Raw genomic sequence first — 13,585 nt, forward strand, 5'->3', positions numbered from 1 at the left:
CAATGATTAGTTCAAACAGGTTATATATCATAGAGAAACGTAGCTACTGACCAGTTACACGACCATAAAATATAATAAAGCTACTTGAAGAAGATATATTCATCATTCAAATGTGATTTTTTTCTTCTCTCAAATGTGGCTCCATTATGGAGATAAGAATTAAAGGTAATATTCCGATTTTGGTTTCCAGAAAATACAAAGGTTACACATTTTGTGCTCTCTGAAATTGTCATTTAACTATGTTACGGTGTTACCTGAGCAAATATGGAAGGAAGAATTAAGAAAATTTGATAATGTGAGGCTAAATATAAGTTTTATAAATATTCTTCCTATATAACCTCTATAGGTAACTGTAGACATCTATATATCTGACTTTTTACAGATAACTGTAGCTCTTATCCTTAAATACCCATTTATTGCCAATTTAGAACTATACAGAATTTTTTAAATATTTTTCTGAGACAACGGCCAACTTAGGTGAAAAAGTTGATTAAAACTTAAAGGAAATTTTAAAAAAGAGAAAAAAAATAAGAAACTAGTATTGTTACTCACTATGCTAGGTGACTGGTCCTGCAGTTCTACACATTTGTAGGTGTGCAGTCTACAGCTCTGTGATACAGGAGCTGTTAATACTCCAGCTTCACAAACAAAGTAACTAGAAATCAGGGGGCTTAATTACCTTGCCTAAGATCACACAGTCAGTAAGTGCTGGAGCTACTGATGTAACCATTAGTCTGTCTTATTTCCGTCTGTGTGCTTTTTCTAAACTGTTTCCCTAAATTATGTATTTATTCTTAAGAACTTAAAGAGTCAGTGTCATATAATTATACAGATTCTCAAAATACAGGCATCACATCAAAGTGAGGAAAGCAACGTTCTAAGAATCAGGAAAGAAACCCTAATTCTAGGCCCTCTCCTCTCATCTATTTGCTAAGCTATGACCTAGAAAAATAATCAAAATGGCCAGGCCTTAGGAACTTAAGATGAGTGACTGGAGGAGTGGGACAGGGAATTCAGTTTGGTCTCGATTATCTCTGGTATATGTTATAGACTGAATGTGGCCCCAGAAATTCATATTTTGAATCCTCACACTCAGTGATACAGTGTTTGGGGGTGGGGCCTTTGAAAGGTGATTAAGTCATCAGGGCTGAGCCCTAATGAATGGGATTAGTGCCCTTACAAAAGAGGCTCTCAGAGACCTTTCTCGCCCCTATAATCATATGAGAATGCAGTGAAAAGACTCCACCTATGAACTGGGAGGTGGGCTCCATCAAACACAGAATCTACCAGCATCTTAATTTTGAACTTCCCAGCCTCTAAATTGTGAGAAATAAATGTCTGTTGTTTATAAGCTACCCAGTCTCTGGTATTTTGTTACAGCATCCCAAACAAACTAAAACAGTATAACTTTCAACAAATTGTTTGTATGATTCCATATTCCTAAAAAGAACAGATTAACAAATTTATATAATTCTAAGAGTATAACCAGAACCCAGATTTCTAATTGTAAATCCAAAGTACGCTTTTGCCCTATTATCTCTAATACTTTGAGTCACTCCTTCATTGTCATTTCAAGAGACACATGACCCTCTTACATACAAATGGTGGGGGTGGGGGGAGGTTCTAAACCAAAAATAAATGTAAATGATGTGAGGATATTTCCCACATCCTCCCAAGCTATTAATTACATGTTAACAGGATACACAGACATCTTTATGATAAAATTTGAAGCCTAATTTTAAAAATTTCCTCACTGACTAAAGACAGTTCAAATTAATGTTTGTTTGTTTTCCTTACTCAGAAAAAAGACAACGTTTAAATTCGAAAAGCTAAACCAACTATAATTTTTCAGAAACTCTTAACCAACTTAAACAGCCTTTGACTCTATGGGCTACAGAACATGCCACATTGAGAAAGGGAGGCAACTTTGGAAGCTCTGATCAGTATCAGGAAATAATACCATCATCACTTTAGGGCCAAGTGGCTTTTTATTTTCTTTCCTTAAAAAGAAAATATAAACAGGGGAAACTTTCCCCTTATTTCCTCAACAAAAGTTCTTTCAAAATATGAAACTTAGTTTTTCTTTAGAGGGAAAAAACTATGAAGCCAAAAAGTATGAATATTTCTTAATTTTTTAAAAAGCAAATAATGTGTAGCTTACAAGTATTCAAGGACTATAAATTTTTCAAGGCTCAAGTCACCCCATTATGCCAGCTATAGGATTTGCTAATTCAAAAGACACACATAAGAATTTTGCAATCCTTTTTTGCATTCAACTATCTATGTTTTTATTTCAACATCAGGGTTGTTGTAATGAAATCATTAGTTTTTGTTGATCGGCTATGACACAACTGAACAGTCACTAGTCGTCATTATTTTGAACTGTGTCTCTTGGAGTCAGCATTTCATTTAAAGTATTATTTGAAAATTATCCAATTGTCAAAATCCAGAAGATAATACATTTTTCCTAATGGCACAGCTTGGGAAAATACACTCAGAAATGGTATCATGTGAAATTAAATTGTAAAAATAATTAGGGTCAGCTAGATGATTTGCCACTGAATACACAGAATCTAGGAAATCAGAGTTAAATAGCCAAATTTATTTAAAAATAATCTACAATGATTTATATTTCATTCTATGCCATTTATACAATGCCAAGATGTCTGAAATTTAAGCAATATTTTGAGTTTCCCAGAGAATGCCAATAACTGGTCTGAGTTTTCTCTAACTAAATTGACTCTTAAAGCAACAGATTTTAACATGAATTTGTGGCTACATAAACACAACCTAATCTTATCAAAAATGAGGCAAAAATGAAGTTAGTTTTATACTGGTAATTATAACATACTTTAAAAAGCATTACATTGACTCAAAAACCACATAGACTTCTAAAGAACTTTTGCAGAATATCATAATTTGATCAATAAAGGTATTTAGAAACAGGGTAAAAAAGGGAAAATTTAAAAATGTTCACCTTCAATTTATTTCATAGGTCACTGTTATACCATCTAATAAGATAATTAAAAACATGCAAGCAGCTGGTACTACAGCTAAACAGATTAATGTAATAGTCTGTAGTCATATGTGCTGGCAAGGGGCTCGCCTCTTCGGAGAGGAGAAGGTCAGCTGCCCTTGGGAAGGGGAGGGGGGATGGGGAGAGAAAGCTCCTACCATGGGGCCCTGTGCTACAATCACTAAGCTAAACATCTACTGCAAACTGCTCATCGGTAAACTACTTCTCTGTTTTCATACCCAGCAAGGGTCTCTCAGTTTTAATGGTGAAATAAGAAACAGAGAAAGCTCACTTAATGTAACAGAAAACATTAACACTAGTCTTTCAAAAGCACAAGACACACTGCATAAACCAGTAATATCTTCTCAATTCCTCTAATCTTTCCATTTTACCATGTCATCTGTAAGTTAATTGGGAGGTAAACAATCAAATTTTAACAGAAACTCCAAAGCAAGATCTAGCCTATTATCCAGGCGTCATATAATCATCACACCGGTACCTCAGGAGTTAAATGCAGCTGTACTCTATCTGAATCAATGAAGCAAAACCACAAGAGACACAAATCCAAAATGAAACCTCCTAGCCTCTGAAAAACAAATCTATGAGAATTAGGCACATAAAGCTACAGTTAGGGTCCAATGATTGTAAATTTCCAACTTTGTCAAAATTCCAAAATCCACCTCTGAACTTACACTCATAATAAAACATCTTCCTCTTACCTCTACTCTGTGTACAAATTTGTTATATAAAGGCAACCTGGAATATATAGCAGAAACTGAGAGTATAGAGCTGCAGGTTAAGCTTGTTCTTAGCCCCCTTTCTGGTAAAAATCAAAAGTTTGTTTTCCTGTAAGACATTTTGTTTCTGAATCTTCTTTTTGGTATCTCTACATTAGCGCACTATTAAAAAATTCTACAATATGAGAAGATTGACGATGATGCCAATGATGAGCTCCACACGGACTGGAAGATAAAAGCAGCTAATATTTATTCAGCATCTGCCACACAACATTTAGCCCATTAACTCCTTGTAACAAGTGTGTTTTATTATCCCTACATTCAAGGTGAGGAAACTGAGCCTAAGACTTATCCAAAGTCTCCATTTGGAGTCAGGATAGAAACTAATTCACTGTTTAGATATTATGAATAAACAAAAAGCAAAATTACAACAACAAAAAGAAGACTGTGCCCTCTTAAAACTGACAATCTAAGACCACAATAATATAAACAAGTAATGGAAAAAATACAGACTTAGGAGACCAATTCAAGACTGAATTCATAAGTTAACAAAACCTCGGCATATGCTATAAAAAGGGTAAACACGTGGAAGGTTAAGTGAACACTAAGGCAGCAAAGTTTCCAATTCACATGAGTAAGTGCAAAGAATTAATACTATTAACGCGTGCCTTTGCATTTAGATTCTCAAAAGGCTTATCTTACACAATTCTATCACCATCTTTAAAACAGTTGTGAGCAAGAAGCAGGTCAGACATTATAATGTCCATTCTATAGATAACAAATTAGAGCTGATCATTATCCCAGACACAAGCATTATACAGCTTGAGTATCCTGGTACTAGGTTGACAGCCAGAATTATCTGTGAAGAAAGGTCAGGATTTCTGAGGTGCTTTAAATACAAAGGTAGATTTGTTAGGCTAAAGGATATTTGAGGGTTGGAACATTCACATTTTTCTAATAACCTATTTCTACTTGCTTTAAAAGAGCTCTGATAGTTACGGAAAAATAATTTTCATTTTCAAAAGTAAATCTTACTGAAAATTCTGTTGCCATTTTAGTGTGATTCTGCAACAATTCCTAGGTTTTACCAGTTAACCTGATATGAAAATATACCCTAGAGCTGTGCTTCTATGAATTCTGCATTTAACCCAAGTGTCAAATTCACAAGTAAGCTCATTATATTGTAAGAGCTATTGCCTACTGAGTAGAAAAATATTCATTTCACACCTTAAATACTATAATACTATTTAATAACAGCACTGGCCTGCCAACTATTAAAAGCTCATTTTTATATACTGTACTACCTGAGCTTTTTATCTTGCCTTTTTAATTACAACAATAAATTAATATCCTAACATTACAACACTGACAGGCATTGATTAAAACTATATTAGTTAATAACATTAGTATTTATTGTGCAAAGTTGCATTAGGAGTTCATTTTCAAAGTACAATTATCATTCAATAATACTAAGATACTTTAATCTTCAAGCTACTCAAGAACAAAATAAACTACAAGATAACACTGTCTTCATATTAACACACTTCTCTTAACTTTATGTCCATTAGTTACTATAATTAAACTACAAATGTAGTTGTGAAATATAATTCACCAATAAAATTGATATTATACATATAGATTTTCCTCCCTTTGAAATACATCTTTATTTTCCTTTTGTCTTGGGTTTTTTTAAACTGTATTTATATCTAATAATGATATTTCCACCATGGATTTCACATATATTATCATCTTAACATTCCGCAGTTACCTGCCAAATGAGTATTTATTTAAATATCTTTTATAGGGAGTTCCCTAGTAGAAACTGCACTTTCACTGCTGTGGCCTGGGTTCAATCCCTGGTCAGGGAACTGAGGTCCCGCAAGCCAGACATCACGGCCAAAAAATACATAAACAAGTATCTTTTACATTCATCTTTTTTTTTTTTTTTTTGGTATGATCAACATGTTAGGATAGAGGATTCTACCTATTTTTCAATATGTCAAATTCCAAGCTTTATATTACACTTCAGCACTAAAAGAAGAATCTGGAGAACTCCAACATTTATAAGGTAGGATGAGTACAGAGAAAATACAAGAACAACAGATGAGCTTTACTGCTGTGATAATATACTTCTGGAATGCGACAGGAACTACTTTAGTAGTATTCGTGACACTTGAATGACTGATTATTTATAAAGATCCCAACTGGTATAAAATAAAGATGTCAAGCGTCTCAGTTACCATCTCATTTCTGGAATTCATAAACAAATTGTAAAAACTTTCAAAATTACCACACTCTTATTAAGTACTTCCTGTATATAAGGCCCTACACTAGATGTTAAAAGCTTGCCTGGGATCAAATGACATAGTTCCAATTTGGTATACAGGATATGTATTTAAGAAAAACAGAGATTCTAAGCATAAATTCCACATTTGCTAGAGAAAAGAAGGAATTACAGCTTAATATTCAAACAAGTTTCCAAGTGTTCAATGGTTCTTGCATGTATTTTATAGTGTCAAAACACAAGTATCAGAACTTACTAACCGTAAGGACAACGTACTCCAATTAAAGTACTTCTTCAGGAATCGGCACTGCTACCTATAATGTCAAAATGTATTATAACTGAGTCTATACTTTTTTTTTCCCCTAAAAGAAAAGAACCTAGTTCTTACATCACTTTGGTTCAGTATATGAATTTTCAAATATTACTGGAAATACTTTCATTTTTCTTCTTCCTAGGTTTCCCTGTTAAGAAGATACAAAATCCATAAACATTTACTCAAGCAACCTCAAGTTATAAAGAGAATATTAACAAATGACTAAATAAGATGCACGTTTTCTCAATTAGTATATCCTTTTTAAAAATTGCAAATTGAGATGTAACTGCCCTGTTTGCTGAAGAGCCAAGTGGGACATTAACAAACGGCACTTAATGTAACCAGGGATTATGTTTCCTGCCCTCTGAGATGCTCATAAGCAGTACGCCCTGTATTAGCAGGAAACTTGAAGGCAGCCTTTAGCACTGTGAGAGACATACTGGAAAAGCAGACACAAACACAGATTACAATGAAGCTTAATAGTATATGTGCAATAAAAAATAAAAAATAAAAATAAAAATAGTATATGTGCACTCATTCGAATCCTTCTCTAGGATAACCACAGATATTTACAGTAAGTCCATCTACTCGAGAACTAAGAATGTTATATTTTCAATATAAGTCTGCAGGACAATCACAAACAGTATTCTTCACATTTGTCACATTTTTAAAGCACGGGTTACAGTTCCTTATTACTCTAAGATTGCAATCCTGTAAGATTAGTATCTTGTACATTATCTTATAATATTATATATTTATGTATTTGTCACCTACCTATAGGAATTAAAAGTTCCGTCAGAGTCTGAAGTAGAACTTGTTCTTCCATTTTGATTTGAATCTCCTGGAAAAAAGAAAATTTAAAAACACTGAAATAATGGAGATTATGAAACTGAGTATTTCAGTTGAAAAGCTACTATATGACAGCTCCGCGTAGTATAGTGAGTCAAAAAACATATATTCCCTTATCCCTCCTCTAAATATCTTTTGTAACCAGAGCCCTTTAAGGAAAAAATTCATTTTGATGCTAAAATATAGACTAATACCACCCCTTTTTTTTTTTAAAGCTCTTTATTGGAAAATAATTGCTTTACACTCTTGTACAGTTTGTACGATTACTACCAAAGTAATCGCAAGCAGGAACAAATAAAGTATAATATAGCCAACTTCTTCTTATGAAACACAGACAAAACAAAATTTATAAACCATTTAATCACACACTTTTTATTAGTGTCCTGTCCACTGGTAAAGTCAAAAGAGAGCAGGCAGACAGCATACTTGGAATGCCCCCCAACCCAGGCCCCCAGCCTTCCGCTCTCTAGGAATCTGGTCCCAGAGAGCGAGAACAGAAAGCTCAGAGGTAGTGATCGAGAGTGCATTCTAAGGAACTTTTAATACACCTTAATAGTCTTCCCCAAACTTTATGTTTTAAATGTGGGCAAAAGTTCAGCAGTTTAAAAAAAATTAAAAAAAACAAAAACATCAAAAGGTATTTCTGCCTCATGTAATAATATCAAACTTCTAGGGAAAAAAACAGTTCCACTCAAATATATTCATAAAATCAGATTAGAACAAATTCGTACCTATCAGTTTAAAGATCATCAAATAAAAATAAATTTGCTAAAGAAGTTTTTAAAAATGCTTACCAATGCCACAATATAAAATACACATTCTTATTGGCAAATTTAATTTTAGATTAAAATTTAAAATACATACTTAAAAGTATAGTTTTTATGAAACCATAGATACTACTACTAAATATACCATTTATTCTTAAAAACAAATTAAAGACCAGCATCAGATTAAATTTTATACTCCTAATTCCTATAATGCAACTTTCAAACATCAGGTTATATTCACTTTTAATATATTTAAAGCTTAATAATTTAATGGTTTATGCAATTTTTATTTATACTTTTAATCTACTTTGAACATTCCAAGGTACCACTGGAGATCATCACAGTAGTCCTGGTTAACTCAAATAGTAATTACAGAGCTTTCAGTTTAGAGATGAGATTATCTTTAATATTTGAATATAGTGCTTAAGGTACCATACTTATATGATTATGCTGCTCATTAATGGTCACTGAAAGCTAAAATGTAATTTTAACCATAGTTACCTATTTTTCTTTGCACATTTTATAGTTGACAGATTAGTCAAAAATGTTGGTTCTCTTCAAAATCTTTGCAGCTTCACCCAAAGTGTTTAGAAAAATGAGAACTGGTCTGAGCTCTAAAATGGATTACACCATTTGAAAATGTTGCCAAATTTTATAGAAGAAAATAATTCAAAACACTTAAATGTTTAAGATCAATCTAGTTGAGTATATTTTGTTAATCCTTTGAAAAGCATGGGTACCATAAGATGACTCATGAGATATACTTCATTTTCTTTTTTTAAAAAATTAATGCTATTATCATAAACTAAAAAGATTTAAAGAAAATTAGCCTGTCTTGCTAAATGAAAATTTTCTATAACACGTGTTATTTAACAGATTGCAGACATTTCCTGTGAAACGTTACACAATCAGCATAGAATAAGTACTGCATCATACATTTAAATATGAGCTTTCTTTCTCTTTAAAACCAAAGATTATAATTATTTAAATATGTAAAATCTCACCAATAGAATATTTCTTGCCCTCTGCTTATATTTATCATAGCAAATATAAAGTACTTCAAATAATTAAGAAACTTTCAGTTTTTTAAACACCAAAGTTTTGTCATCAAAATACATCACAAAGGTTTTCTTCATTTTATACCTGTTTGTAAATGAATACATCACATTAAATGTAACCTTTAAAGGATGGTAATAAGGAAAAAAAGCAGTTTTTCTTTCTCAAAAAAATACCAAATAAAGAGTACAACTGTATCTCTAAACAATATTAGAGAAAAGATTTCAGAGTTTGCTATATAGGGAAAAGGCAATAAAGTTTTGAAGTGGGAAAAACTGCTTTGTTCCTTCAATCCTCTAGCTGAAATTAATTATAGCAAATGTTTATGAAAACATCTGTTCCTGTAGTTTATAACTGTAGTTATAAATTCTTAATTTTAGTATGGACGATTCTAGACTCTTATTTTAGAAGGAAACTGTCTGACAATTGAAAGGTTTATAAAAGAACACAAAGAATTTGTAATTCTGGAAAACTGTATATACAGTGTGCTATATCCGGTAGAGATTTTCATTTGTGTGAAACACTTGGAGAGGCTTAAAACTGGTAACTGGGAGAAATCAAAGACAAAAAGAAAGGCTCATTTTTCACTTAAGCTGTTATACAATAAAAACATATCTGTATCACAAGAAAAAACCAATTAAGAATTAAAAAAGAAATGCTACTTTACTATTAATCTAATTTGGAGGTAAGTATAATAAACTATTAATTTTATCAGGGATTTTAGTAAGTCTAATGCCAATACAACCATGGGAAGGTATACGGAGTATTCCTCAAAAATAACAACAGAGGGTGCAAGAGAGTTTAATATGATGTTTTTAGCTGCTGTTCTTGATTCTTGAACTAAGTTGTCAGGTAGCTGTAACTGTAACATGGATACATAGATTGTTTTCACATCTCTCCCTCTCTTTCTCTCTCTTGCTCTCTCACAAACACACACATGCACACACACAAGCAAAAATACATTATTAATCTCACACACAGACCTTTAAGCACAAATACTTAAATGTGTTTTAAGATAGCAGAGTTACTTGCTTGAAAAGTAATTTGAGTAAATTGTAAAAATACAATTGTGATTTTAAAGGTATTTCAATAGTTAATGTAAACTAACCAATAAAATAAACTGGATATATTTATTGAGTAAATTTTAAATAAATACATAAATTATATACAATATATAACATTCAAATTTTGTATGTCGCTATAAATACGCATGATTGTACAACATATATATTTACAGGACTAGTTCATCAATTACCTGTGACCATTACAGTTTGAAATTTACATAACACATTCATTTCTCATTAATTGGTAAGTAACTTTGTAAAATGAGTTCATAACACTCATAATTAAAATAAGTTAGCTGATTTAAAAAAATATATTCATAGTTATAGTGTTTTTAATGAGGATACAAAGAGCATAGTGTTTTCCATTAGTGATTCCTAACTTATATGTATCTAACTTATTAAGACAATAATATGTATAATGGTGACTTAAATTTCAAAAATAGGATATATTAAATTTGGACTCCTTTTTAGCTTTTACTGCAGTCATGTTTAGCTAAGAACATTTACAGTATCTATCTGTGCCGCGCTGAAATCACACTAAACGAAGCTTTACAATAGATTTCTACAGTGTTTTTTATGCGCAAACATCTGCTTCATAAGGGAGGACCAAGATTTAAACAGAATAATGCTATAAATAAGCACACCTACTCAACTGTGCCTTCAGTTTACACATAAAAAAATCAAGTTTTAGAAGATCACATTATACTAGGTATGAATTCTGAAAAGTACTATGTAATTTTAAAAAAGGCTGATATCTGAATTGTTAGAGAAATGTCATTAAGCGTGTGTGATGAATTATTAACAGTAAGGGGAAAATATCTGGTTCAAACTTTGGGTGAAAACAAAGCTATGGGTAGCCACATTTTAGTTGTGATAGGATAATATGGCATAAATGAATAGCATAAACATGTAAAATCTTGGGTGTCTTAAATGAATGAAATGTTTTAGTTATATCTGAAATCACATCCAAAGTGAATGAGTCAAAAAAAATCTGTAAATTAAGTATATTCATGTGTTGACATACAGTTAAGGCAAAGCATAATAATTGAGCATCATCTATGAAAACAGTAGCCACAAAGGATACTGCCTCATTTCAGGAATCAGGTAAACAACAGGCTCTCTAGGCTAATTATTTATGCTAAAAATTTAGGACCATCCATTAGGTTTAAGAACCAGTGCTCAAGTAAATACAGGAAATTTGTTTATTTAATAATTTTTTTTGTTTTCTCTATTATTCTTAATTTATCTACATTCTAATGATTTAATGGCCATATTTAGTTCTCTACATAATGTTTTCAAATTATTAACTTAGGTATGAAACAGATATAAAACAAATACAGGAACTATTTTAAATAAATAACATTTCAAGTGCACAATTTTAATTTAAGAAGATAATACTTCTGTTATTTCTCTTAAATATTGAACAGAATTCTTTTTAAAAAGAAAGCAGAATGACATTAGCAGAGTGGCAGAATATACAACTCCAAATTCTCATCCTCCCACAGAAATATCAAAAAACAAGATCTGTTGGAACCAGCTTTGTAATTACTCCAGAAAGTAGTCAAAGATTTACAAGAACCAAATGAACAATGAGTCAAGAAGAGGGCAACTTGAGAGCTCTGTGGGGTTTTCACTTGCCTGCTCTACCCTCTTGCTAGATCATCAGTAGTCTTGAAGAAGGAAGCTAGTTCCCAGTGTGGGAGAATAGTACCTGGTTCCAGAGGGAGCAGAGAAGGCCATATTTTCAAAATATTGTGTAAATCAACTCTAAGCTGTTAGCAGCTACCTGAAGAACTGACATAGATGTTAGTCTCTTTTTCATCTAAATTAAAAAAGGAAAAAACAAAACAGTGGGTTTTACTCTTGAACATACTGAGAGTCAAATTAAGAGCCAGCAGGTGCCTGGGGCCAAAGATTACAATCAAAACATAAAACAGAATACCCAAGGCCTGGGAGGAAAAGCTAGCTAGTTTCTTTGAGAAATTAGGACATTCAAAAGCACCCGTATATACAGGGGAGTGCAGAACACCATGCACATGTCCAGGGCAGGACGCATGATGATAGAGAAATTACGAAGACCGTAAGTTCCCACCTGAAGCTGACCACTAGGAAGAATGCAAGCCTGAAGGACTGCTGCAACAGAGACAATCTGCAAAGACAAGGAGAGGTTTGGGGTTTTGTTGTTCTTTTTAGCTCCTGGCAATCAAAAAAACCTCTGTTAAAATCCTAGCTGAACACAACCTAAGAAATAAAGACCTCGATAACTACATAAGTCAAAGAATAAGTCTCTGGAAAAATGAAAAATATTTTGGGAGAATAACTAAACAACTGGACTGAAATGGTCTTCAAGAATACAGAAAACAGCAAACCCAGGAGAAGGGGAGAATCTGATTTCTGGAGTAATCAAATTATAATATTTAAATATCAAGTTGTCAAAAATAAGAAAATCAGGAAGCATACAAAGAAATAGGAAGCATGGCTCATCAAAGGAACGAAAATAAATTGACAGAAACTATCCCTCAGAAATAACTGGATTTACCACTCAAAGATTTTGAAACAACTGCCTTAAGGATGTTCAAAGAGCAAAAGCAAAACATAGACCAAAAAAAGGAAAGAAACTGTGTAGAGAATAAATCAACAAAATGACACCAATAGAAATTATAAAAGGCAATAGAATTTCTGGAGCTGAAAAACACAGTAACTAAATTGAAAAATTCACTAGAGTGGCTCAACCACAGGTGTGAGCTGCCAAACAGCAGAAATAACAAAGCTGAATGTACAACAATTGAAATTACAGAGTCTGAGGAGCAAACATAGGAAAAATGTGAAGAAAAGTGAACATAACCTAAAAAAACCTGTATGAGTCCATCAAGCACATCAAGATATGCATTATGAGAGTCTGAGAAGTAGCAGAGTGAGAAAGAGGCAGAAAGAATATTTGAAGAAATAATGGCCAAAAACTTCCCAAATTTGATGTAAGACAAAAATCTACAAATCCAAGAAGTTCAATTAACTCTAGGTAGGATTAACTCAGAGACTCACACCAAGATGCGTTATAAGCAAACTGTTTTAAGACAGAAACAGAGAATCTTGAAAGATGCAACAGAGAAGAAGTTTGTCACAACAGAGAATTCTCAGTAAGACTTACCTGATTTCTCATCAGAAAATATGCAGGCCAAAAGAGTTGGATGCGACATATCTATATCTATACCTATACCTATATCTATATCTATGTCAATGCACTTAAAAAAAATGATTATCAATCAAGAATTTTATATCTAGCAAAATACTCCTTAGAAAATGAGTGAGAAGTTAAGACATTCCTAGAAACACAAAACCTGAGACTAGATATACCCTAAAAGAAAAGCTAATGGCAGTCTTTCAGGCTGAAAGCAAAGAATACTACACAATAATTCAAAGTTATGGGAAAAAATAAAGATCTCTGGTAGCAGTGAATACGTGAGCAAATATAAAGCCAGCATTATTGTATTTAAGGTTT

At 32.4% G+C, this 13,585-nt stretch overlaps 1 protein-coding gene across 16 annotated transcripts in view; it reads right to left on the reverse strand.

Annotated features, from left to right (window-relative positions):
• Positions 1–13,585, reverse strand: part of TBC1D5 (TBC1 domain family member 5) — a 556,466-nt gene that overhangs the window by 256,637 nt on the left and 286,244 nt on the right. For all 16 annotated transcript variants that reach the window (XM_057739461.1, XM_057739464.1, XM_057739462.1 and 13 more), the window contains one exon: positions 7,125–7,191. In XM_057739461.1, coding sequence (XP_057595444.1) covers positions 7,125–7,191 — 67 coding nt within the window. The remainder of the gene's footprint in view (positions 1–7,124; positions 7,192–13,585) is intronic.

The sequence above is a fragment of the Hippopotamus amphibius genome, chromosome 6 (assembly GCF_030028045.1).
Source record: "Hippopotamus amphibius kiboko isolate mHipAmp2 chromosome 6, mHipAmp2.hap2, whole genome shotgun sequence".
Lineage (NCBI taxonomy): Eukaryota > Metazoa > Chordata > Mammalia > Artiodactyla > Hippopotamidae > Hippopotamus > Hippopotamus amphibius.